The following is a 27,490-nucleotide window of genomic DNA, read 5'->3' as shown; positions in this document are numbered from 1 at the left end:
TACTTCTGCAAACAGACTATGTTCTAGCCGTTACCTGTTGAACATTTTAATTCAGGATATCCATTGTTAGTGCTGTATAATAAAACAATGTTTAATGTTTTAAAGGTCAATGGAAAAACGTTTCCGCAGGCTAAATTACTGTTGGGTCAGATGGGAGCACTTCATCCAGCAAATAGAATTGCAGCTTATATTACACACAGACTGCGACCTAATCTGCTTTATTTGTCTAAAGAAGCCAATGCCAAAGCAGCTGCTAATAATGCTAGGCCAGAATCTTCTACAGCAAATGGAAATTTGAAAGTCACCACAGATGGACAGAAAACTACGGTTTCTTCACCACAAAGTAAGAATGGTATGTATAAAAGATCGAATTGGAGTTTGTCAGTTTGTGAAATGAAATAGTTTTGTTTACTAATTTTTAGCATTTTCTTTCCTTTTAACTTTAACGGGAATGTATAATCGTTTGTACTTATTGTCGTGTTTTTTTAATTTATTTTTTATTTTTTTTATATAATCTTCTATCCAGCCAGCAGGTGACACTTTAACATTTCATCTGTCTCCTTAGCTCATGTGTTGTATAAAGCCTGTGAACAGAGCTCAGTAGCTCCCACTTGCTAAGTTAGCAGAGTGCAAGGTTTCATTTTAGGTGAAGGGAGACTATAGGCAGGCAGCTTCTTCAGAGCTGCCTCTTTAGCTAACCTAACATGATGCTCTGAAAATAATTTGTCATGTACTAAATGTTAATTTGTAAAACAATGATTTGTATTCATCTAGTTTAAGATATAAAAATAATTCGTTTAAAAACAAATGTGCATTTTAATGGACAAAACTGGCAGCAAACCATTATAGTTTCACTTTTTTCTTTTCATTTTTTTGTTTTCCTTTTATTAACTGGGGTGGATTTACTAAAAGCAAATAAGCTGCACTTTGCAAGTGCAGATGCATTCATTTTTCTTAGTAAATGTGGTGAAGCTTCACTTTGTAAACAATTCCCAATCGGGTGCAAGAAAAAGTAAAAGCATTTTTGCTTCCACATAATTGGATGATGGAGCTTTACCAGTCTTACTAAGCTCTGGGGAAATTGAGTGGACCTGCACTTGCAAAATGCACAGACTATTTGCCACCCCACAGAGTTTTCAGCACATAATAGTGTTGTTCTTTTAGAAGCCCATATTAGCTTAACTTGGTTGTAAATCTCTGAAATGAAAAATTATCAGAACATATCCCTCTATCATGTGTACTAGCCTCAATCCAAAGCACTGTGTGATTTCTGTCTATTCTCTCGTCCCTCTGCGATCTGCATTAGTAATTTCTGACAGGTTATCCGGACACCCCAGAATCCAGCACACAGCAGGGGATTTACAGCCTCAGCTGTGCATGCATCCCTATGACACTGTGTAGAATGAGGTATGTCCTTTTCCATCAGTTCAGGGAATATATTAGACTTGCCTCCCTGCTGTGATGTGCAGTATGTGACATCAGATCCTCCCCCCCCCCCCCCCCCCCACCTGCTGGTGCTGAGAAAAAGCTTTTGTGATTTAGAAAGCTGTAGAGAAGAGAGGACTGCAAATACAGATACAACTGATGTAGGAGGATTTGTTTTATGTATATGTATCACTTGAGGCTAGTCACTTTACTGGACATATGTAAGGGTTTACAACCATTTTAAAAAACCGACCTTATTAGCTAGCAAAAAGTGTTTTAAAGCAGAACTTTTGTTAGCAGGTAGAGTTGTTTTGGTTGAAGAGAGGTACAAGCCAAAAGACCTTTACCTGTCTGCAAATACATTTTTGTGAATACTGTGGTGTATACTGCAGTGTGCAGTCCAAGGCCTATTTCTGACATATGCACGATGCTAAGAATGGTACTGGGATAATGTAGCTTTTATGTGAATACATAGGAGGTACATAATCAGTGGCCAAATCAAGAAAATGCTGAACCCCGAACAAGATGGCAGTGGTGTGGACTCGCACCTTGCATTACGGGAGGAGTGTCCCTCCAGCGGTAAGTGTGCTGTAATGTGCAAGCAAGCTATAATACTATAGTACATACTGGCAGGGTCTCCACAGGCCTAAGGTTCCACTTTGAGATGAACACTTCCTAGGTCCTTTTAGAAGAATGGTAGACTGACGCTGTAATACCGCTGTCTTAAGCCAAATCTTCCTTGGGAGCGTACTAATTAACAAATGTTCTACTTTGCAGTTTTACCATCCACACCCAGTGGTGTCTTCACTCACTTTGTCATGGGTGAAGATGGAAGTCTAGAAAAGAAAAGTCCTGAAGTCAGACCACCTGAACCCAGTGCTGTGGGGTTGCCAAAGATGCATACGCAGTCTTCTCCACTAGTACTAATGTCTACTCCAGTATCATCAAGCAGTGCGGTTACAGTTGTCTCATCTTCTTCTGTGAACATGGAATCAACTACACCGTCATTGTCTAGTGCTGTTTCACCCATTAAAAACCAAGCTGCATCTTTATCTACACCCATACAGGGTGCAACTAAACTAGTAACAAAAGACTCTTCTCTCCTTGTAACTAGAACTTTATCAAATGACACCACCAGCACAGTTAGTTTAACGCTGGGTCCTTCTCCTCCTAAATGTGTGTCAATACCACCTCCAGCTTTAACCAGAGCACCTTGTCCACCTTTGACTTCTTCTTCATCTGTCCCTCCTCAAGCTCACCCAGGTACTAATAAAACTCTTGCTGCTTCAGTGGCATCAAGTTTGGTCGCTTCAGCCAATGTGCCAACCATTGGGTTGGTTGGTTCCCCAACCGGAAGACCTACAGTGACATTAAGAACAGGTAGGATATTTATATAGTCGTGTGAGAGCTGCATATAACTAGACTCAAATTGCTGTTTTGTGAATACAGTAATACAGTGCTGGAACTACCAGATGTAAAGAAAAGCACTCGGATATACAGTAAATTAATTTAGAAAATACTAATATGGTTGAAGATGAAAATTTAAAGGTTTTGAAAATGTTTTTGATTGTATAAAATGTACTTTTTAAAGCTGCTGTCTGGCCAAACCCCTCTCTATCTCTGCACATTAATGCCCCTCCTCACCCTCTCCTAACTAATCGCTAGATAACATTTTAAAAGTATCTATTATAAATGTTAGACTTCTTACCTGAATCCAAGGTCCTGTGACAGGCTGGGCCAGAAGTTTTCTTCCAGACTGCAGGTCTTTTTTTCCCAGTGCCCACACCTTTCCCTGATGATGTGGGTGTTTTTATTGCTCTCCACCCTATCCAAATATCAAAAAAAAAAAGTTTTGCATGTGGATATATTTTAAGCAGCGTTTTATAAAGCCCCATAAGCAACATTCAATGCTTGCCATGAATGGTACAATGGGCACGACAGTGCTGTACACACAGGGGTGGTAGCATTGTGTTGTGTTTTAAAACTAAGCGACGTGTCTCTTTCAAGCATCGACACTTAACACTTGCCTTTATTGCAGTGGTTCTAAACCTTCCTAATGCCGCCACCCCTTAATACAGTTCCTCATGTTGTGGTGACCCCCAACCATAAAATTTATTTTTGTTGCTACTTCATAACTGTAATTTTGCTACTATTATGAATCGTAATGTAAATATCTGATATGCAGGATGTATTTTCATTGTTACAAATTGAACATTATTAAAGCATAGTGATTAATCACAAAAACAATATGTAATTATATATTGTGAAATATTTATTTTTAATTACAAATAAATTAAATTTTTTGTCTTGAAGCATGGTGTAGCATGGCTAAGTCTTAATATAACCGTAAACTTCATTGCTACATTTTGCATTTACATTTACCCAGTAGTTATTCATGAAGTGCCGTTTTACCTCCAAAACTGCTGCTTTCAACACAGTAGCTGCTTTTAACAGAGTAGCTGCTTTCAACACAGCAGCTGCTTTCTACGCAGTAGCTGCTCTTTACACATGTGCAACTGGTCCACATAAGTACATTATGGCGCCAACCCTGTCACATACACCTGTATTTGTGATGGGGTTGGTGCGATGATGTCATCACGCCGGGTACTCACATGTGGGCGGACCCGCCTGGAGACGGATAGAGGAGCGGTGTCTCAGATCCTAAGACCATCAGAAATATGTGTTTTCCGATGGTCTTAAGCGACCCCTGTGAAAGGGTCATTCGACCCCCAAAGGGGTCGCCACCCAGAGGTTGAGAACCGCTACTTTATTGATTTCAATGGTAATGTGCCTTAACCTCAACTATGGCATTTATGGTCTGTTTGTACATAGCAGCCGGGTTTTAACACCATTTGCTTGTGTGAAGTCTAAAGCATCACCCAGCCAGCAATACTCCCAGTACCAGGCAGAGGCATTTAGCATTGGTAAAGATTTGTGTGTCAGCAAAGTGTCAGTTCCAGCAATACCAACACCAGCTCCAGCAATACCAACACCAGCACAACACCCTCCTCTTTTTCCACTGGGCCATTCTTTCCATGATTATCTTAAGCTGGACTAAGACAGGTGTCAAGGAGATCAAAGTATATGAATTTATCTTGCAAAGAATTTACAAAAATGTCTACCACACCACAACCTAACTACATTTCAAAGCAGATCACTTTCTCTACATCATTTCCCCTTCAAACACTTGTGTCAGGCACAGTCACTTATACATACAGTACGTGATTGCCTTTTTCCAGGTCTGTGGGCATGCGCATGCTTTCCCCCTACTGACCTGTGCTGTGATTGGACACGACTTTGGCTGCTGATTTCAGTCAGTGATTTTGGTGTATACAAAACATAGAAACGTAGAACTTTGTGTACAGGGAGAAAAAAAGATCCATATAGTAACGTAAAACCAGCACATATTAACCCCTTGCTGTCCTGAGGATTTACCCCCCTTCATGACCAGGCCATTTTTTTGCATTATTATGGCGCTGCATTATTTTAACTGACAATTGCACGGTCATGCAACGCTGCACCCAAATTAAATTTTATATCCTTTTCTCCCATGAATTGAGCTTTCTTTCGGTGGTATTTGATCGCCTGTGTGTTTTTTGTTTGTTTTTTTCTTTTTGCGCTATAAGCAAAAAAAAACCTACAATTGTGAGGGAAAAAAACAATATTTTGGACTTTTTGCTTGTAAACATGTCCAGTGAAAAAATTTAAATCAAATTTCGTCATTAATTTAGGCCAAAATGTATTCTGTGACATGTCTTAGCTAAAAAAAAAATCCCAATACGTGTAAATTAATTGGTTTACATGAAAGTTATAGCGTTTACAAATGGCGGTATAGATAATGGGATTTTTTTTTTCTACTAGTAATGACGGCGATCAGCGACTTTTAGCAGGACTGCGGCGGACATTCTGACACTGGGGGGGAAATAACTTGGTGTCAATGACATCCTCAGTGACACCAAGACCGTGATCAGTGCTAAAAAAAAAAAAAAACACTGACACTGTACTAATGACACTGGGCAGGAAGGGGTTAATGTGAGGGCGATTAAAGGGTTAACTGTGTGCTGGGAGTGTTTTGCTAGGGGTGTGTTCTTCACTGTAAGCACACTGAGCAGGATGGCTGTGCCGTGCACAGCCATCCTGAGCAGTGTGCTCGAGCTGACAAGGAGGAAGATTGTAAACAAAACAATCTTCCTCCCTCTTGGAGATGCTCAGTAATTACCGGGCACCGGCGGGTAATTACCGGCTGGGTCCCGATGATTGACATCCGCGGCCGCAAACAGCAGCATGGGTAGGGCGCACACGCGGTTAGCGTGTGCCCCCTACCCGGAATGCAAAATCGCATATATATATATACGTGATTCTGCGCACAGGTGCTGCCCTGTAGCAGTAAATCTGCTATAGGGCGGGTCTTTTAAGCGGTTAAACACATTACACATTGTTAGACACAAAATTAACCACGATTGCCCCTTGATGTTCACTCCTTTCCAGCCAGTGTCATTAGGACAGTGTACAGTTTTAGCACTGATCACTGTATTAGTGTCACTTTTGATGTCAGTGTCCCTCCCAGCCAGCCTCAGCTAGCACAAGATTGCTCACCACACTATCGGTCCCATAATAGGTTGCTTATCACCACCACTGCTAGTAAAACGTCATAGCGGTGTAAATTCCAGTATATACAGTGCCTTGAAAAAGTGTGCATACCCCTTTGAAATTTTCCACATTTTGTCATGTTACAGCCAAAAGCATAAATGTATTTTATTGGAATTTTATGTGATAGACCAACACACAGTGGCACATAATTGTGAAATGGAAGGAAAGGAAAATGATAAATTGTTTTCAAAATTTACAAATATCTGAAAAGTGTGGCGTGCATTTGTATTCAGCCCCCATTACTCTGATACCTCTAACTAAAATATAGTTTAACCAATTGCCTTCAGAAGTCATCTGATTAAATGTCCACCTGTGTGTAATTTAATCTCAATATAAATACAGTTGTTCTGTGAAGCTCTGAGGTTTGTTAGAGAACATTAGTGAACAAACAGGATCTTGAAAGCCAAGGAACACACGACAGGTCAGGGATAAAGTTGTGGAGAAGTTAAAAGCATGGTTGGGTTATAAAGAAAATATCCCAAGCTTTCAACATCTCACAGAGCACTGTTCAATCCAACATCCAAAAATGGAAAGCGTATGGCACACCTGCAAACCTATAAAGACATGGCTGTCCACCTAAACTGACAGGCCAGGCAAGGAGAGTATTAATCAGAGAAGCAGCCAAGAGGCCCATGGTAACTCTGGAGGAGCTGCAGAGATCCACAGCTCAGGTGGTAGAATCTGTTCACAGGACAACTATTAGTCATGCACTCCACAAATCTGGCCTTTTTGGAAGAGTGGCAAGAAGAAAGCCATTGTTGAAAAAAAGTCATAAGTCCCATTTGCAGTTTGCGAGAAGCCATGTGGGGGACAGGGCAAACATGTGAAAGAAGCTGCTCTGGTCAGATGAGACCAAAATTGAATTTTTTGGCCTGAAAGCAAAACGCTACGTGTGGCGGAAAACTAACACTACACATCACCCTGAACACACCATCCCCACCATGAAACGTGGTGGTGGCAGCATCATGCTGTGGGGATACTTTTCTTCAGCAGGGACAGGGAAGCTGGTCAGAGTTGAGGGGAAGATGGATGGAGCCAAATAGAGAGCAATCTTGAAAGAAAACCTCTTAGAGTCTGCCAAAGACCTGAGACTGGGGTGGAGGTTCACCTTCCAGCAGGACAACGACCCTAAAAATACAGCCAGAACTACAATGGAATGGTTTAGATCAAAGCATCTTCATGTGTTAGAATGGCCCAGTCAAAGTCTAGACCTAAATCCAATTGAGAATTTGTGGCAAGACTTGAAAATTGCTGTTCAGAAGCTCTCCATCCAATCTGACAGAGCCTGAGCTATTTTGTAAAGAAGAATGGCCAACAATTTTACTCTGTAGATGTGCAAAGCTGGTAAAGACATCCCCAAAAAGACTTGCAGCTGTAATTGCAGAGAAAGGAGGTTCCACAAAGTATAGACTCCAGGGGGGCTGAATACAAATGCACATCACACTTTTCAGATATTTATTTGTAAAAAATTTTGAAATCCACGTATCATCTTCCTTCCATTTTACATTTATTTGCCGCTTTGTGTTGGTCTATAATATAAAATCCCAATAAAATACATTTGTTTTTGGTTGTAACATGACAAAATGTGGCAAATTTAAAAGGGTTTGAATACTTCTTTAGTTTGTAGATGCTATATTTCCACAAACCAATCAATATACTGTTGTTTTTTCTTTTCTACCAAAGATGTAGCAGAATGCATTTGGGCCTAAATTTATGAAATAATTTGATTTTTTTTTTTTTTAACTTTTTGGTCTTTTTTTGTTTATATAATAAGTGGTGATCAAATACCACCGAAAGAAAGTTCTATTTGTGGGAAAATATTATATAAATGTAATTTGCGTACAGTGTTGCATGACCGAGCTCTTGCCAGTTAAGGTAGCACAGTGCTGAATAGCAATAAAAATGCCCTGGTCATGAAGGGGGTAAAATCGTCCAGAGGTTAAGTGGTTAAGCACTTTTCACTAGAAGAACAACTTTTTATGGGCATTTAACAAGCATTCTTGATGCTTTTTTTCAACGATACAAAATGCATCAAAAATATGACATAAATGCTGTAGTCTCATGAATGAGCGCTGCTTCATTTTCCATAATCTATACATGCATGTGAATGATCCCTAAGAGGCAGTTTCAGCGCAAATCCAAAATTTTTATAGTGGTCTCTGGAATGTAGGGGACGTTTTCCAGCTGGATTACTTCATTGGTTCCAATGACCGCTTCCTTTAAAGAGATTTCTTTTATTCTGGGACCTTTCCTTGTATTTTTGGAACAGGAAAGAAGGTAATTATTTCCAATGGCACACAGATTTCAAAAAAGCCTGGAAGAAGTTTCAGATTTTTATTTACTCTAGCAAAAAAAAGAAAAACCTTTAGTTGTACTTTAAATTTTGTGTTATTTAGGAAATGCGCAGACTTAACGTGTTGACATTTGTTGGCCCAGCCACATCAGTAAATAAATCATACTTCACTACTCATTTAGTATCAAATGTATTCACATATTCACTATTTTATAGCCATTCCTGTTTCCATATACAATTTTCTTAATTATAATAAAATACTTTGACATCTCCCCCATTTTTCAGCTAATGTTGTTCTGTTTATAATTTCAGTAACCTCACCGTCTGCAGCAACACAAAGGGCTACCTTAACCTCAGGAGTTGATAAGCGATTGGGCCCTCGACTTCTCCTAATACCAGTCTCCAATGGCTCTAATCCAGTTCGCCCAGTACAGAGTGTGCAAACAAGTCCTGGCCAGAAAATGGTCTTACAACCCATTAAGGGTCCTAATGGAATCAACTTATTCAGGCACCCAAATGGGCAGATTATCCAGCTTTTGCCATTGCAACAAATTCAATCTACTAACGTTCAACAAAACCAGCGAGTTGTTATCCGCAGTCCAGGTAAATGGAAAATAAATCATTAAGTCTTTCTACTCCAGGATGAAAAGAGCTTTTTATTTTTTATTCTTTGAGGAACATAAGAAGTTGGGTACAATCTTGATATTCTGCCACCTAGAGGGAACACTGGCAAACAAAAATAATGAGCAAGCCACCAGTAAAACCCCCCTCTACCCAGCAAGTCTGTATTTGCAAGTTGGAGGATGATGGACATGTGATGGTCATGTGTGTGCAGTCTCTGCATGAAATTCGCGACCAGTTCCATCTGGGATTAGGAAACAAAGGCAGGGAATGAATGGCACACAACAGCATTATAGCATAGTAAGCTTTAATAGATTAGGCACACATAAAGGAAAACAAGGTAGGAAATGCATTCACAAGCACATGAGTTAAAACCAGCATGTAAAAGCAGAGCGTGTCCTGGATGGCTGGATGAAACAGGCAATCTGGGGTCTGTGCCACTGCTACTGGATATCAGAACAGTGCTGCTACAGAGAGGTGAAACAGAGGACTGCACTGAGGGAGACCCTTTCACAGAGAGGGCCACTGTACTTTCTCCTTCCTGCTCGTATCAAGTCAGAATGAATTCTGGGAATACATTTCAGAGAGAAAATCCTCCCCTTTTTGAAGGGAAGGATGTTCTCTCCGCTGTATTACGATTTTAGGTTTCTACTCGAAGCTCTTAATGATTCCAAAACTGAACGTCTATGTTTGCCCCATCCTGGATCTCAAGAGGCTCAACAAGTTTTTCAGAGTGCAGAAGTTCTGAACGGAATAGGTGCAATTTGTGGTGTCCAGGAGGGAGCAGGGAGATTTCCTGGCATCCATGGATATCTAGGATGCTTATCTGCATATTCCAGACTTTCACCTCACTAAAGGTTTCTACTCTTTGCAATGGTTTGTTGCACTGCCGTTGGCCTGTTCAGTTTCCACAGTGTTCACCACAGTTCTGGGGCTCCTGCATATCCCTGGTATTCCTGTTAAAGGGTACCTGGACGATTTACTTCTAAGGGAGCAATTTTCTTTGCTACTGGAGACCAATGTGTCTCATTTGGTACACATTTTGGAGAGGTTTGGATAGGTTCTGAATAGGAGCAGTGGAGGGCAGAAGAGGAGCAGTGTATACAGTGAGGTAGCCGTGTATACAGAGAGGCTCCCTCACTGGCTGTTACTATATGTCAGTGCCGATTTTTAAATGCAACTACCGGCTTTTTTTGTTTTTTCTTCACTATAGCTCACAAAATTAGCTGTCACTTTCTCCAGAGCTAAAGGAAACTTTGTTTCTTTTATCTCGGGAAAGGAAACCTTTTTGTTTCTTTTAACTTGGGGAAATAAACTAAAAGCAAAATGTATTGTGGTTTTTTTTTTTTCTTTTTTTTTTTTTTTTTAGCTGGGGGGAAAGTGACAGCTGATTCTCTGAGCTATAGTGAAGAGAAACAAAAGCCGGTAATTACATTTAAAAACCGGTACCGACATATAGTGACAGCCAGTCACTGTATACACCGCTCCTCTGCTGCCTTTCTCATCCGCCCCCTCAAATCTTCAGTACACACAGTCCCCTGTATCGGCTAAATGTTTCCGATCAGCAGAATGCCGATAGGGCTATTTTTGGCTGATGTGTTTCAGTGGCCGAAATTTTGGTGCATCCCTAGTTCCCACAATGGTTTTGGGCCATCTTCATCAGAATCTTTCTCAGCTCCGTTGGGTGGGGTCCTCCAGCTCTGTTCTTCATATCCACCAAGGTCTTTTTGACCACGTGTACTCGATTCCTTGTGTTCATTGACCTCAGAAGGCCTCGATACACTCCAGCGTCACCCCTTGCGCAGTCTGTTATCCTCCAGAGCCCTTACATCAGGCTAACCTACTAGTTCCTATGACCCATCTCCTGACTTAAAAGAGAATTATGGCCAAAGCTCTTTTGGCCATACTTTTCCTGTGGGTCACAGGAGTGCACTTAGTTCTTCGCTTCTGTGACCCAGATTCATCCAACAGCGGGCTAAAGCCCACTTCCACTTTAATCGCCAATGATCAAGAAGAAGTTCCTGCTCTCAGCACTTCTTTGTTGCAAAACTGAGGCATTCTGGTAGGAGGGTTTATAACTTAGGCTGGCCCACAGTTTTTTGTTTGTTTGCCAGGGCCCAATATTCCTGTAGGTGGCAGTATAACTCAAAGGTTAAAGATGTCCTGTGTCCTTAAACGGACTCCAAGAAAAGGATTTTACGGTAAGTGCAAAAATTCTGTTTTTTTCTAAAAGCTACACTGTTATCTTCTGCAGAAAATGCCACAATTTTTATTCATGATCAGAACTCTGTAAATTGAGACCTTACTACACCAAGATATGATGTTGTATTGCCCTTTCTCTTTCTTTTTGCTTCCTCAACCCCCCATGCTTGACTTGCTCTAGTTTTGGGATTCTAAAATTATTTGCTACATCAGCACCTGACTCCTTTTGAATATGGGCAGACCAAAAAAACAGATGAGGGTCCTGGCTTCATATTTGGAGCACCCTTGTATTTGATCTAATTGAGAGAAAAGCACTCACTGAAAAAAAAAAAAACTTCATGGTTGATAAATATCCATTCAAGTGTTTATCTGAATGTACTATTTTTAGTACCACATTTGTTGCCCTTTGTGCACTTCAGAATGTTTAGATATTTCAAAGCTAACCAAAATACTTTTATTTTTCACCCTAAGGTCCTGCAGTGAGTATTCAACTACCTCTTAAAAACAAGACTGACATTGCCACTCCTACTTTTGCTACCACTGAGTCGTCATCTGTTCCTCCGACACCTGCTCTACAAACTGTGTCTCTATCTAAGATCAGCCCAGTTAAGTCCGGGGTTACAGTAATTCCAACAAGTCCATCTCAAATTGCTACACTACGAATAGGAACACCGCCTAGAGGTAGCAGTGAGGGGTCTCCATCTGGCTCCAAAGTTGTGGCGTATGCTAGTAGTGGTGGGGTTCACCTTCGGTCAGGAGGTATGCCAGTACTAAAGTGCTCAACAACTACTGCCCTAAGCTCCAGTCCACAGGATTCTGCTCCTAAAGCCAAAGTTATATTGATGTCCAGTAAACCTGCAGTGGTGATAGATGCAAATAAATTAGCAAATTTTTCATTTTTGAAATCTGCAATGATTGTTTCAGCGTGTGAGAGAAATGCAGAAAGGGAAAACAAGGAATGCAAAGGACTGGAAACTGATCACACTGCTAATATGATGGAGAAGCAAAATGGACCTAATGATTCTGTTACATCTGCAGAGCAGGAGGGTTTCACTCAGTTAGTAAAGAAAATGGGAGAAACTGAGGAGATGAGCACAATCCCATCTCTGATAATGGTTAATGGAAATGAATCTAAAAAGTCAGATATTTCAAGTGGAGCATTGTTACAACATACCAATAACCAGGATTCCTTGAGTTCTTTACAGAAAAGCTCTGATGATTCCACAGATAAAGAAGCTGGAAGTCCCTCACAAACAATTAAGTTGAATCATATAGCTGAAAGTGACCAGAATTTTGAAAATATAATGGCTGAAAATGACCAGGATCTTGAAAATTCAGCACCTAATCATTTATATCCAGAAAACCCAGCTGCTAAAAGTGCCCAGGACACTGAAAATCCAGCAGCTGAAAATGCCCAGGACCCTGAAAATCCAGCAGCTGAAAATGCCCAGGACCCTGAAAATCCAGCAGCTGAAAATGCTCAGGACCCTGAAAATCCAGCAGCTGAAAATGCTCAGGACCCTGAAAATTCAGTGTCTGAAAATGTCCAGGAGACTGAAAATCTAGCAGCTGAAAATGCCCAGGAACCTGAAAATTCAGCGTCTAAAAGTGTCCAGGATACAGAAAATCCAGCGTCTGAAAGTGACCAGAATCTTGAAAACCCAGCCTCGGAAAGGGACCAGGATCCTGAAAATGCAGCTGCTAAAAGGGACCAGGATCAAAAAAATCCAGAGGGTAAAAGCTCCTGTATTTCTTTGGAACAAGACAATGAACGTACTATAGAACCAGCATACAGTACTGTACAGGTACCGACACAAGCAGATTCAGAGGTTAATCAGCAAACACAGGTTAAATTTGAGCTGGATGAAGGAGATAAAGGCAGGAAAGGTGATGTCACTGATTTTACAACAATGGATGTGCAAGATGAAAACCTTCCCTCAGATCCCGGTTACAATAGTAGCACAAGAGAAAGTGAACACAATTCTCAGAGTGAGGATGAAGTGAGTGCTTTTATTTACCATACAAAAATGTTTCCTTTATATAACCGTATACTTTGTGAATTTGAATTCCTGGCTTAGTGCTGCTTACTATTTATTTTCTGACTTGTTCTGTGTGCAATAGCTAATCCCAAGCCACATTCCAGTGGGTCCCACAGTATTTTGTATGAACAAATCCTCTTGAAAGGTTAAAATGATTGTAAGGCTTCATTGTTTTTCTATTAAAATAACAAACATGTCATAATTACCTGCTCTGTTCAATGGTTTTGCACAGGGCAGCCCCGATCCCCCTGCCCAGTGCCCCCATAGCAAGCCGCTTGCTCTGGGGGCACTAATGCCTGTCTGCTCCCGAGCCCTGCTCTGTGTCAAAAAGACACACAGAGCTGAGTATGGCTCTGCCCTCCTCTCTCCTTACTGGCTCTTAATTGCAGCAGGAGCCAATGGCTTCTGCTGCTGTATCTGAGCCACTAAGGAGCAGGAGAGCCGAGAGAGCCTTGGCTGTCATGTACACCTCTGAATCGAGATCATGCTCAGGTGAGCATTTGGGGGGCTGTGGGGGAAGCTGCATGCAGAAGCAGCCAAACAAGCTGCTGATCAGGCCTGTACTTTCAGGTCATAGTGGAATAAATACCATTGTAGGTTCAGTTCACTGCTGGTTTGTTCACTTGTATCTGGATCTCTTAGCAGTGGTGTGGCACTTCAATTTCAACTCTTTAGGTTTTGTTAGTGTCCTATGCAGATTGGACTAAAGCTCTGCTGTGTAATAGAAACCAACTAATGCCGCCATCCTTGGCCTGGCTTTTGGAGTGCTGCTGCAGACCCCAGTGGACTGAACGTTGCGTGGATAGCCTGGAAGTGACCTTTGGACACTGGGTTTTATATAAGGTGGTTTCCACACTCAGGCAAAAAGTTAGCAGCAAAGTCTTTTCCAGGTCTAGAACTGCTGACATTGCCCTTTAGCACTTTGTCCTGTGTCTCTCTGAACACTCCCTTTTATGAGTGAGACGAGCATTGTGAGCTACCGCCCAAGTCACTGGGGTTTTTTTTTAATAAGTGGTTCCTGACAGTTTTCACTGTGGAAGACGTTACCGCTGTGGGACTAAGTCTTGATGTCATCCCCTGGGTAGTGTGTTGCTTGCACATGCTCTCTCTCCCTCCATACAGCGTTGAGGAAGCAGATCTCAGATGGTTCTGCTGAACCTTATGTTGACCACCGTTACACAGTCACTTATTGTCTGATTCTACACGTAAGGGTGCAGTCCCACTGTACTGAATGCCCCCCTGCTCAGATTTTACTTCCAGTTCTGGGGCTGTTTCAGTGTCCCTCTTTTGATACCCTCTGCTGCTTAGATTGAGTAACTCCTGTCTTCACCTGAGAGCTTACTTCCAAGGAGTTGCAGTTTTTGCCATTATTCCCAAGTTAAGAGATCATTTCAGCTTTTATTGATGTGGTACTCGCAACTTTATAACCTGAGTAACCGCCTGTTGCTTTTGCCTGTGTTAGTCCCAGGCTTTGACCCCTTTCGAGCCTTTAAGACAACAAAGACTGTCCTGGTGGACTTGCTGTTCAGGTCTATCTGTGCAGATTGGAAACACCCTGACAAGATGTTTCCTCCTCCTTACGCTTATTACCCTGTAACCGTTTAAACAAGTTTTGAAAAAAAGCGGTCTGTTCCCCGTGCAAATCCCAGTGTCCCGCTTAAACAAAACAACTGTCATACTGGAGGAGGATGTTGCCTTTCTGTAAGTGACCCAACTGATAGTGTTGGAAGCTCTCTCTAGAGTTCTGTTCTCACTGATAGGACCTGCTTTGGCCCATCTTGTCTGTGACCTAACCTTGCCAAATCTTGGTTGGCTGGCTGAAGTTTCTTAAAAGAGAACTTGCCTTTTATTGCAGTTGAAATCTTGGTTGTAGAACATTTGAAGAAAATGGTTGTGGCATTAAGCTACAGTTACAGTTTGGAGGCTTCCTGTCTCATCTCCTTTATAGGTCACCTCTTGGTACACATGTGGAGGACACTGTGGTTAAACTGCTGGACTGTGGAACCATGTCTAATCCAAATGGTCTTTGAGGACAATGCCTCACCAGATCCTCTCTTGATACCATTAGCAAGGACGCCACTGCTGGTAATAGTATCCATCTTCCTCAGAGTAAGAAGTCTAAGGAACAGACTGCAAATTCTTCTCCCTCTGCATTGGTTAAGAAATTACTCTTTTGCTCCTCCACTCCCTCAGCATCCACGTCCTGACCACATGTCCATCTGCAAGGTCTGGAACTCAAAGTCCACCAAATGCTCTGGCAAATCTTCTTTGGGATGAAGGTGTGCCCCCACTTAGCAGAGTTATTAACCTTTGCAGACACTTGAGGACCTATTTGTAATTCAGAATGTGACTTTCACTGAACCTTTACTGGTGGAGATCCTTCCAGATCTGTGTGTTTTTATATTGCAGTGATTGTCCACCAGAGAATGTTTGGCGACAGTTACATTCTTTGCTTTATAAATAAACCCCTTGGGCTGCGTGCATCTCCATAACCTGGGTGAGAGAGTTGGTGGTTTTCCATGGCTGCAAACTGGTGTTTTGCTCCATGCTCCCTACTTGTTTCCTCTCCTACAACTTTCTTGTGGCAAAGAACAGATTAGCATATTTCTGTCCGCCCTATCCAGTCTTCTGGATTGAGTATTGTTGTCCCACTTTCTGTGGCAAAACGGTTTCAGTGAACTTACCCATTCACAATTCCCGAACCCAAAGGAGGCATCTGACAAAGTTTGGATCCAGAATCCCTGAATGTCTTCATTCAAACCCAGAAATTTTAGATAAATTCCACCAGGTACTTTGTTGCTTCACCAAACCATGGAGACTCACTGGTAGCTTTGGTGACCCACAAAGTCCTTCTTGGCATCACTTTGCTGTAGTACCCATACACTACCGGTTTGTGACATGTCCCGACTTTTGAAAGATCCTTATGACATATTCCAGCCTCTGTACCTAGCTGAGCCTGGGGTATCTGTTGGTGCAGGGGCCTTGGTTGTCAGAGGAGTCTTGTCTCTAAAACAACATGTTGGAACTTCAAAAAATGTGACTGTGCAGCTTTGCACCATTCTATTGAAGGGTTATCTAATTCTAATTTAGTTGGACAGTGCCATTGTGGGAGTGTACATCAACCATCGGGGAGAAAGCAGAAGTCTTTCAGTGACAAGCAAAGGTAGATTGACTCCTGTCCTGGGCAGAACTTCGTGTTCCAGCATTGTACACTGTGCACATCTGAGAGGTGAGCAACTGGCAAACAGATATCTTCTGCAGTGCCTGGACCCAATGAAGTGGTCCCTACACTCAGAGTTCTTATAGGACCTGTGCTGAAGGTTGAGACACTGTATGCAGATTTCCCAGCCACCAGGTTCAACAACAGACTGAGCAGGTTTGTCTCCAAGTATAGGGATCCTCTAGTAGAAGCAGTGGATGCTCTAGTGGCTCTGTGGTATCAGCACACTTTGATCTATGCTTTTATCTTTTTTGAAACTACTTCCTTGTCTGCTTTGCAGAATTGATATGTAGGGTGTTCTGGTAATTTTTTTATAGCCGTGAATTAGCACAGGCAGATTTGATATTGCCGACTGGCTATAACTCTTGTCAGATACTCCATGGGCTCTCGCAGATCTTTAGTTTCTTCTGTCTCAATGGCCAATTTACTATTCTGCTTCACAGTTGCTTTAATTTTTGAAGCCCCGTTAGAATGGCTTTTAAAGCCTAGGTTTTGAGAGACAGAAGCCTTTCTGCATCTATGATTGATGATATGATGCTAAAAGCTAGAACAGTTTTCTCGCAAGGTTTACCATCAGACATGAAAGCCACATTTCATTTTGTGAGTCTCAAGGTTCCCCCCTCTGCACGTTTCTCAATAGGAGTAGTCCTCTCCTTCCTGCAGCTGGGTTTGGACCAGCATATGGCTGTTAGTACTCAAGGATCACATTTCTGCTTTTTCCGTTTTTGTTTCAGAGATGGTCGGCCTCTAACTCCTTGGTTAGGACCTTTTGTACGTGGAGGCTCTCATGAGCTGCCATTGTCAGTTCCCCTGTTATTCCATGAGATCTAAACCCAGATCTCTGCACATCAGAAACCGTTGTTCGAACCTATTAGAAAAATTCCTCTGTCTACTCTTACCCACATGGAAGTATTCTTTACTGCCATCACTTACGCAAGGCAAGTATCTGAACTGGCAGCCTTGTAATGCAAAGAACCCTTTCTGCTTTTGCATAATGACAAGGTGATGCTGAAGCCTAGAACTTTTTGCTTTCTAAAGTAGTCTCTGCCTTTCACCTAATTAAGGATATCATTCATCTGTCTGGCTTTAGTTCACCCATAGGAAAGAAAGGCACTATCCACTTATTTCAAGAGACCATCTTCCTTCCACAATTTCTCTTATGGAGTAGCAAACCAGCTCTGGCTCTTATTCGGTTTCTCCCTAACTCCTTCAGGGGCTTAAACCTCAGACCTCAGCTGTGTTTTCTACTATGTTTTCTGTTAGGATCTGCGTAGAAGTGACTATAAGAGGTCTAGGTACCTATCAACACTTAAGCTACCTTGCAACTTGCTACTTCACCTTTTTGCAGGTTTGAAAAGTAGGAATTGAAAGAGGGTTCAAGGAAGTGGACTTCTCCAATGTAGAAAAGTCCTCTGAAGAAGACACCCAAGTCTCTAATATGTCACTTCTCAAAAGTCCACAATGAGTACAAGGAGTGGGCCTATCTGGGACAAGTTATTTAGACCCAATAATCACTTGCCGACCACTCGCAGTAATTTTACTGCGGGCGGGCGGCCCGTACAGGCACAATTATGTACATGAACATTGGCACCTTCTTTCGGGTTTAGGGCACGCGTGTGACAATCGCCCACCCCGCAAAGCAGGGAGAAGGAACAGAAATATATTTAGTAAAAAGCAGTACATATCACACACATTAACGCTTGATCGGCATATACTTAACCCCTTGATTACCCCAAGATGGTAACCCCTTACCAGCCAATATCATTAGTACAGTGACCATGTATAGCAGGGCTTGAAAAAGCTGCTCGCCAAATGCGAGGAGAAATTCCTCTGTGGTGAGCACAGATGAAGAAGCATGGAGCAACTGCACATGCACTCCAAGCCTCATTGTGAAGCCGAGTTCCGGTTTACAACTTCCAGTTTCCGCGCCATTTCAGTGGCAGCTAGAGGTATATTATAGGTACCATACAAGATAAATTGTAACAAAAATCCTCCTGCGCTGATAAGGAAGTAAGCCCTAATCGCTAGCTGCGAACACTCTAAACTGATACCAAACCAGTGTGAAAAATGAGAAAACTTAGTGTAGCGCTTCAAACTAAAAATAAATAATACTGTGCAAAAAAATAAAAATAATTAAAATACTTCAGTAACTATTGTGACTAGTGAAAGTGATGACAAATATACAGTCAGGTCCATAAATATTGGGACATGGACACAATTCTAACATTTTTGGCTCTATACACCACCACAATGGATTTGAAATGAAACGAACAAGATGTGCTTTAACTGCAGACTGTCAGCTTTAATTTGAGGGTATTTACATCCAAATCCGGTGAACGGTGTAGGAATTGCAACCGTTTGCATATGTGCCTCCCACTTGTTAAGGGACCAAAAGTAATGGGACAATTGGCTTCTCAGCTGTTCCATGGCCAGTTGTGTGTTTATTCCCTCATTATCCCAATTACAATGAGCAGATAAAAGGTCCAGAGTTCATTTCAAGTGTGCTATTTGCATTTGGAATCTGTTGCTGTCAACTCTCAAGATGAGATCCAAAGAGCTGTCACTATCAGTGAAGCAAGCCATCATTAGGCTGAAAAAACAAAACAAACCCATCAGAGAGATAGAAAAACCATTAGGCGTGGCCAAAACAACTGTTTGGAACATTCTTAAAAAGAAGGAACGCACCGGTGAGCTCAGCAACACCAAAAGACCCGGAAGACCACGGAAAACAACTGTGGTGGATGAGCAAAGAATTCTTTCCCTGGTGAAGAAAACACCCTTCACAACAGTTGGCCAGATCAAGAACACTCTCCAGGAGGTAGGTGTATGTGTGTCAAAGTCAACCATCAAGAGAAGACTTCACCAGAGTGAATACAGAGGGTTCACCACAAGATGGAAACCATTGGTGAGCCTCAAAAACAGGAAGGCCCGATTAGAGTTTGCCAAACGACATGTAAAAAAGCCTTCACAGTTCTGGAACAACATCCTATGGACAGATGAGACCGAGATCAGCTTGTACCAGAGTGATGGGAAGAGAAGAGTATGGAGAAGGAAAGGAACTGCTCATGATCCTAAGCATACCACCTCATCAGTGAAGCATGGTGGTGGTAGTGCCATGGCGTGGACATGTATGGCTGCCAATGGAACTGGTTCTCTTGTATTTGATGATGTGACTGCTGACAAAAGCAGCAGGATGAATTGTGAAGTGTTTCGGGAATATTATCTGCTCATATTCAGCCAAATGCTTCAGAACTCATTGGACGCCGCTTCACAGTGCAGATGGACAATGACCCAAAGCATACTGCAAAAGCAACCAAAGAGTTTTTTAAGGGAAAGAAGTGGAATGTTATGCAATGGCCAAGTCAATCACCTGACCTGAATCCGATTGAGCATGCATTTCACTTGCTGAAGACAAAACTGAAGGGAAAATGCCCCAAGAACAAGCAGGAACTGAAGACAGTTGCAGTAGAGGCCTGGCAGAGCATCATCAGGGATGAAACCCAGCCTTCTGGTGATGTCTATGCGTTCCAGACTTCAGGCTGTAATTGACAGGAAAGGATTTGTAACCAAGTATTAAAAAGTGAAAGTTTGATTTATAATTATTATTCTGTCCCATTACTTTTGGTCCCTTAAGAAGTGGGAGGCACATATGCAAACTATTGTAATTCCTACACCGTTCACCTGATTTGGATGTAAATACCCTCAAATTAAAGCTGACAGTCTGCAGTTAAAGCACATCTTGTTTGTTTCATTTCAAATCCATTGTGGTGGTGTATAGAGCCAAAAATGTTAGAATTGTGTCCATGTCCCAATATTTATGGACCTGACTGTATATGCATATGACTCCGTGACAAATAATTATAGTGCTGGGGTCACCTAAGTGACCTATACAAGTGACACACACAAAGATATAAATAAATAAAACTCTCAATAATTGAGGAAAAAACGTGATGGTGCCACTTCAAATCTCATAAATATAACAAACACTCCAATAGTCCAATCAAATGTAGAAATAAGTGTTTCTTGCAGTTCGTGATTGATTCGTGAAAGTGCCAGCACACTTTTTCCATTCCGGCTGCAGTGCCTCCTCACCTCCTTTTTGCAGCATCACAGGGCCAAAAAGCATTCAGGATCACCCTGGATCCTTCACAGCATCGGCTAATAGCTCTCCTCCTTCAATATCTCTCCAGTAAGCCTTCAGGATTACCGAAGATCCCCTGATATTGATCCTCCTCCAGTACCTTTCCACTGCAACCTCCAGGACCCTCTGTATAGGTACTCTGCAGAATATGATACTCACCATGCCAGTGAGCAATAAAAGAGATCCTCCATAGTGTAGTAATTTTAAGCAAGACAGTCCTTTAAATCAGAAGTACACTCACATTTCAATGCAGTTCCCTTCCTCTTGCTATGTGTGGGTATGCTGCATCCATGTGGTACTTCCTGGGTGTACTAAGATGGCGTTCTACACCGGAAGTGCGTCACCTCGCACCGGAAGCTGCGTATCGGCGTACCTACGCGTTGCGTCACGTTGTCTCGTGACTTCCTCGGGGCATCCATAATTTTTGTAGATGCAATACCTTTCACACAAACCAATTCATAAACACTTATTGGGATTTTGTTTTTACCAAAGATATGTAGCAGAATTTTTCTTATTTTTTTTATTGGATAGGTTTTATAGCAGAAAGTAAAAAATGGATTTTTAAAAAAAAAAATCTATAATAAAACATAAAAACCCAGTGGTGATCAAATACCACCAAAAGAAAGCTCTATTTATGTGAAAAAAAAATACATTTAATTTGGGTACAGCATTGCATGACTGTGTAATTACCAGTTGAAGTAGCGCAGTTCTATATAGCAAAAAATGGCATGGTCATGAAGGGGGTAGATCCTTCAGGTGGTCAAGTAGCTAAGCAGTTTGAGCAGCAATATCCAAAGCAAAACCATTTCTATAAATGCAGGCAGACCCAGGTGTTGAGCTTGTGGTATCTTTCTTACGTAAGACATTTACTATACCAGTGGACGGTGTGGTTGTGTTTAAGGACCCTGCTGCCAAATAGTTTTTCTTTTTAAGGCATCTTTTTCTTTGGCTAATGCAGCCATGCAACCCACCATTGCATCCCTGGGGGATTTATCAGGCTTTGCTGGTATAGGCACGGTGCATGGCAAATAAAACCTGGAGCTGTTTGGTCCATTAGGTCGGCAAGGCAGCACATATAGCTCTTGCCTGAAGCATTAGGCTTCTACATGGATGAACTGGCAGATTCTCTCTGGCAACTCGCTCCCCTGGGGCTTTTGTCCAGTAAAAATGAAACCTAGTGCTGTGGCTCAGATACTGATCAGCAGAACTCCCCTGCAAGAATCAGTTGGAACATATGTTTTTTGAGGGTGAATGCCTGTTTTGGCAATACTCTGGACACATTTATATTTCTTGCTGATGCTTGAGGTGATTGTAGCCGTTTTAGTGCATTTGCGACAGAAACAATTGAGTACTGTCCGTGATACTTTTTTTATTTGCACTAACATACAATTTTGAGGACAAGCTTTCGGGGTATGTCCCCTTCTTCAAAGTCCAAACAGTACTATTACAAATCACAAAGTTTAAGCAGAATGTTAAAAGGGATTGAGAAAAAAAAAAAGGCTACAGATAAGATACATCAAAAGTGAGGGGGGGGGGGGGGGGATACTACACTCACACAGAGGGGGTCAAGCTTCAGCTAATAGATAGTCATGAAACTGTCGGATAATGGTTGAGGAATCCCATGTGCAAGTTAAGGCCGTTATCTTTTGTGTCAAATAGAATTATCATTCTTAGTTCAAATGTTTTTCTTTCCTGGATGGATTTGAATTTTCCTTTCAGAACTAAAACATTGAGGTCTTCCATATTGTGGCCTGGTTGTGTGAAATGGTGTCCTACAGGTGTGCAGAGGTCATCTTCTTTATGTTCCTTGATGGTATGTCTGTGCAAATTCATCCTTGTTTGCAACTTCTGTCCTGTTTCACCAACATAAGATCCTTTGCTGCATTTTCTGCACTGGATAAGGTACACAACATTACTGGAGGTGCAGCTGTATGATCCGGAAATATTGAAGATCCCTTTTGAGTGTCTGACACTTTTTGATGGATTGATTTGGTTGCACAGCTTGCAGTGTTTCTTATTGCAGGGTTTGCTTCCATTATTTGTGACATCATAATCAGAAGGAAGTTTCCTACTCATTAGTTTATTTCTGAGGTTGGGGGGTTGTCTGAAAGCCAGTATTGGGGGTTGCTGGAATATTTCTTTCAGAGTTCCATCCTTTGTTATGATGGGTTGTAAGTCTTTGATTATTTTTCTTATTCCTTCTAGTGCTGGGGTTGTATGTGGTTACTAGAGGTACACGGTTGTTTGTTTTTTTCTCTTTGTACTGAAGTAGATTTTCCCTTCGGGTTCTCAAGGCTGTGTTTTATGCTGGTGTTTGATAGTTTTGTCCTTGTAACCTTTCTTATGGAAGGCTTCTGCTAGTGTCCCGAGATGTTTATCTCTGTCTCTTGGGTCAGAACATACTTGGTGGTATCTAATGGCCTGACTGTGTATGTTGGCACGTTTTGTGTGTTGGGGGTGGAAGCTGGAACTGTGGAGGCATCTGTCAGTGGGTTTCCTGTATATTGAGGTGTGAAGCGTATCATCCCTGATGTATACTGTGGTGTCTAGGAAGTTGACGTGTGTGTTTGAGTATTCCATTTTTAGTTTGATTGATGGATGAAAAGTGTTCATCAATGAGTAAAATTGTTTTAGGTTTTCTTCACCTTCTGTCCATATGATGAAAATATCAATAAGGCATCACAGCCAATGTGCAGCAGACAGTGCAAGTCCTTCAGGACTTGGGCTGGGCCCTCAATTTCAAAAAGTCAACGCTGTAGCTAGTGCACCTACTGGAATATCTAGGCCTTGTCCTGGCACAAGTTTTTTCCTTCCCCAGAAAAAGTTTTGGTCCTAGGTGCAGGGGTGTTTGGGTTCTCTGAAATGGGGTTGATGGGTTAGCTTCCTTCTTCGCAGTCTCACATGTACAGTTTCATTGCAGCTCAACATACTGACATAGTGGGACAAAAGGACTTTGTCCTTGGATCATCCCTTGTTTCTGAACACCAAAACCAAGTCATCCTTTGAATGGTGGATAGCCAGTCTGGCACTGGAATTGGGGAAATCTTTTCCTCCTGTGGAGTGGAAAGTACTGACAATGATCCCAGCCCTATCGGTTGGGAAGGAGTCCTGGACTCCTGTCAGTCTAGAGAACGTGGTCATCAGAAGAAGCTTGGCTGCCTTGAAACATTCTGGAACTCAGGGCAATTTGGCTTGCCCTTCAGCACTGGACCACTACTGCACTGGGGGCTATTATTCACATCCTGACATTCAAAGGGTAGTGGTATATGTAAATTTCCAAGGCAGCACCAAAAATCAGTCTACTCTCATTCTGACTTGGGTGGAACTCTAGTGTTCCAGTTCTGTCCATGGTACACAATTCTGGTGTGAAGAATGGGAAGGGGAATTTCCAGCTGCCAACAGCTGGATCTTGGTGAGCAGTCCCTCTACGCGGAGGTGTTTCACCAATTTCTGTCTTTCATTGGTGGGGGGGGGAACAACACCAGACATAAATCTCATGGCTATCAGACACAACCACAAACTAGACAGGTGTTTGAAGTAATGTCCTAGTTGCTCTGTGGAATTAGTTTAACCTGATTGAAGCAGACAAGGTAGGAGCTTGGGGGGGATGCATAAGTGGACAGAGATTCTCATTGCACTACTTGCCTTTGTTCCAGGGGTGGCTCACATCGTTTGACCAGTATGTTCCCTATTAACTCCGTGGGACCTCAGTCTGGTGTTGGCAGTCTTTCAGAGGACACTGTTTGAACCCATTTGGGATACTTATCTCCCTCTTCTATCATATAAGGTTGCTCCTCTTGTGGTTTTCACTTTGGTTAGGAGGGTATCTGAGCTTGCAGCTTTGTCCTATACAGAGCCTTATCTTGTGCTTGGCAAGGACAAGATTGTGTTGAGACCACTTAATTCTTTCCTGTCTGTCTGGGCTATGTGAGTTTTTGGTTTTTTTTTTTTTTTTTTTTTTTTTTTGGTTTTAACCTCATACCTCGGATTCCCAGATCTGTAAGATTGCCAAATTATCTTCTGCTCATACCTTATACTAGGTTTTATTCGGTGGATGTTCAGGCTGGTGTTCAAAATTTTCTTTATCTTCTGAAAAACTAACCTTTTAACTCTTGTGTCATGTGATGTACTGCAAGAAAAGGAATTTTACAGAAGTCCAAAATCTTCTTTTTTTTTTTTTTTAATCTGCAAGCAGTTGTAGTGGTATATGCACTGTGCGACCAGTTGTCACTAGTCTGCAGGAGCCATATAAAGTGATTGTAAAAAAAAATATATACAGTTGTGTTCAAAATAATAGCAGTGTGTTGAAAAAAGTGAACAAAGCTCAAAATCCTTCTAATAGCTTTTATTTCCATACGCACAAATGCATTGGGAACACAACACATTCTATTCCAAATCAAAACATGAAGAAAAATATATCAAATTTGTGTTGTTCCTCTAAAAACAATTGAAGAAAAGTGAATATTAGACTGTTCATCAAAAAAATAGCAGTGTTTGTATTCTTTACAAACTCAAACATTCACTATATAAACTGAGAAATGTTTGAAGATTTTGCTTTCCTTTGAATCACTTAATAATATTTAGTTGTATAAGCACTGTTTCTGAGAACTGCTGTACATCTGTGTTGCATGGAGTCAACCAACTTCTGGCACCTGTGAACAGGTATTCCAGCCCAGGATGATTGGACTACATTCCACAGTTCTTCTCTATTTCTTGGTTTTGCCTCAGAAAATGCATTTTTGATGTCACCCCAGAAGTTTTCTATTGGATTAAGTTCCGTTGATTGGGCTGGCCACTCCATAACGTCAATCTTGTTGGTCTGAACCAAGATGTTGCACGTTTACTGGTGTGTTTGGGGTCGTTGTCTTGTTGGAACACCCATTTCAAGGGCATTTCCTCTTCAGCATAAGGCAGCATGACCTCTTCAAGTATTCTGATGTATTCAAACTGATCCGTGATCCCTGGTATGCGATAAATAGGGCCAACACCGTAGTATGAGAAACATCCCCATATCATGATGCTTGCGCAACCATGATTCACTGTCTTCACAGTGTACTGTGGCTTGAATTCAGTGTTTGGGGGTGTTTTTTGGCTGAGTCCTTGCCATTTTGGCTATTCTTCTATCCATTCGAATGGTAGTTTTTCGCTTTCTTCCATGTCTTTCAGGTGTTGGTTGCCATTTTAAAGCATTTGCGATCATTTTAGCTGAGCATCCTATCATTTTCTGCACTTATTTATATGTTTTCCCCTCTCCAATCAACTTTTTAATCAAGGTATGCTGTTCTTCTGAACAGTGTCTGGTACGACCCATTTTCCTCAGAATTTCAGAGAGAAATGCACTGTAACCAGCATGTACAACATTTGCTGCCTTCCTTCCTTAAATAAGGGCAATAATTGCCACCTGTTTTTCAAAGAATGAATGACTTCACTAATAGAACTCCAAACTGCTATTATTTTGAACATGCCCCTTTCAATGAGTGATTCAATTACACAGAATCAGCAGCATGCATGTCATGACTGTTGGGTCTGCTGGATTTCTATTATTCTACTACACCTGCTAGTAAATTATTTGCCATGTAGAAATATCATTTCTACCAAAAACAGTGATTGATCAGGTTAGTGACGTCTGACTGCTATTATTTTGAACACAACTGTATATATTCAATATGGTATACTTATTTGATCTGTGCAATAATTTTGCACAGAGCAACCCCAGTCCTTCTCTTCTCAGGTCGCCCACTGGCACCGTGCTATGGGGTACCCGTGCAACCTGATCCTGAGCCACGTTCTGTGTCTATTGATATAGAGTGTGGCTCAGCCCTGCCCCCTCTCTCTGCTCACAGGCTGTGATTGACAGCAGCAGGAGCCCACTGCTGCCTTTATGGCCAGTAAGGGGGGGGACAGTGCACAGAGAGCCTCTACTGTTGGGCACAGCACTGGTTCAAGATCGGTTTCGGGGGGGGAAGCTAACCCAGAAGGGTCTTTATCCTACTGCATAGATCACATTAAGGTAAAAATCTTTTGCCTTTTAGAGCCACTTTAACCAGTATGCATAAATGCATAAAAGTATGACATCTGAAGCCTAATTATATTTAATCTTTACTATAATTGTCAATAAAAATGGTTGCTTCCTGTCTCCTTAACCACTTGCCCTCCAGAGGATTTACCCCTTCCTTCCTGACCAGGCCATTTTTTGCGTTACGGTGCTTCATTACTTTGACTGACTGACAATTGCACGGTCATGCAACGCTGCACCCAAATGAAATTTGCATCTTTTTTTTTTTTTTCCCCCAACAAATAGAGCTTTCTTTCGGTGGTATTTGATCGCCTCTGCGTTTTTTGTTTTTTTTTATTTTTTGTGCGCTAAACAAAAAAAAACGACAATTTTGAGGGGAAAAAATATTTTTGACTTTTTGCGATTAAACATGTCCAATAAAAATGTTTTACTTTTTTTTAACTAGTAATGGCGGTGATCAGTGACTTATAGCGGGACTGCGGCGGGCATTCTGACCCTGTTGGGAACTGACTTGGTGTCACTGACATCCCCAATGACACCAATACAGTGATCAGTGCTAATAAAAAGCACTGACACTGTACTAATGGCACTGTTCGGAAAGGGGTTAACATCTGGGGTGATCAAAGAGGTTAACTATGTGCTGTTCATGTTTTAATATGAGGCTGTCTGTGCTTTCCACTGTAAGCACACTGCTATGCAGAGCCATACATTGTGCTGGAACCGACAGGGGAGATAACTGCATTGTTTACAGACACTCAGGATACCAGGTGCAGGGGGTAAGTCTGCATGTGGGCTTTGAGTAATTGTCCCCCCTGCACTGTAGTTTTAACTCAAGTGTCCTAGTGTTGAGGGTCCAGTGTCGGGGCATAAACTACCATAGAAT

General features: G+C 41.7%; 1 protein-coding gene across 5 annotated transcripts in view; it reads left to right on the top strand.

Annotated features, from left to right (window-relative positions):
* Positions 1-27,490, top strand: part of MGA (MAX dimerization protein MGA) — a 161,336-nt gene that overhangs the window by 86,476 nt on the left and 47,370 nt on the right. For all 5 annotated transcript variants that reach the window (XM_089686914.1, XM_089686916.1, XM_089686913.1 and 2 more), the window contains exons 14-17: positions 106-352; positions 2,203-2,805; positions 8,681-8,971; positions 11,663-13,191. In XM_089686914.1, the coding sequence (XP_089543040.1) occupies positions 106-352; positions 2,203-2,805; positions 8,681-8,971; positions 11,663-13,191 (2,670 nt within the window). The remainder of the gene's footprint in view (positions 1-105; positions 353-2,202; positions 2,806-8,680; positions 8,972-11,662; positions 13,192-27,490) is intronic.

This window comes from Staurois parvus, unplaced genomic scaffold (genome assembly GCF_062004578.1).
Source record: "Staurois parvus isolate SC_StPar_1 unplaced genomic scaffold, SC_StPar_1.0 ptg000414l, whole genome shotgun sequence".
Lineage (NCBI taxonomy): Eukaryota > Metazoa > Chordata > Amphibia > Anura > Ranidae > Staurois > Staurois parvus.
The sequence above is the reverse complement of the archived record's forward strand: the minus strand, read 5'-3'. Positions and strand labels throughout refer to the sequence as shown.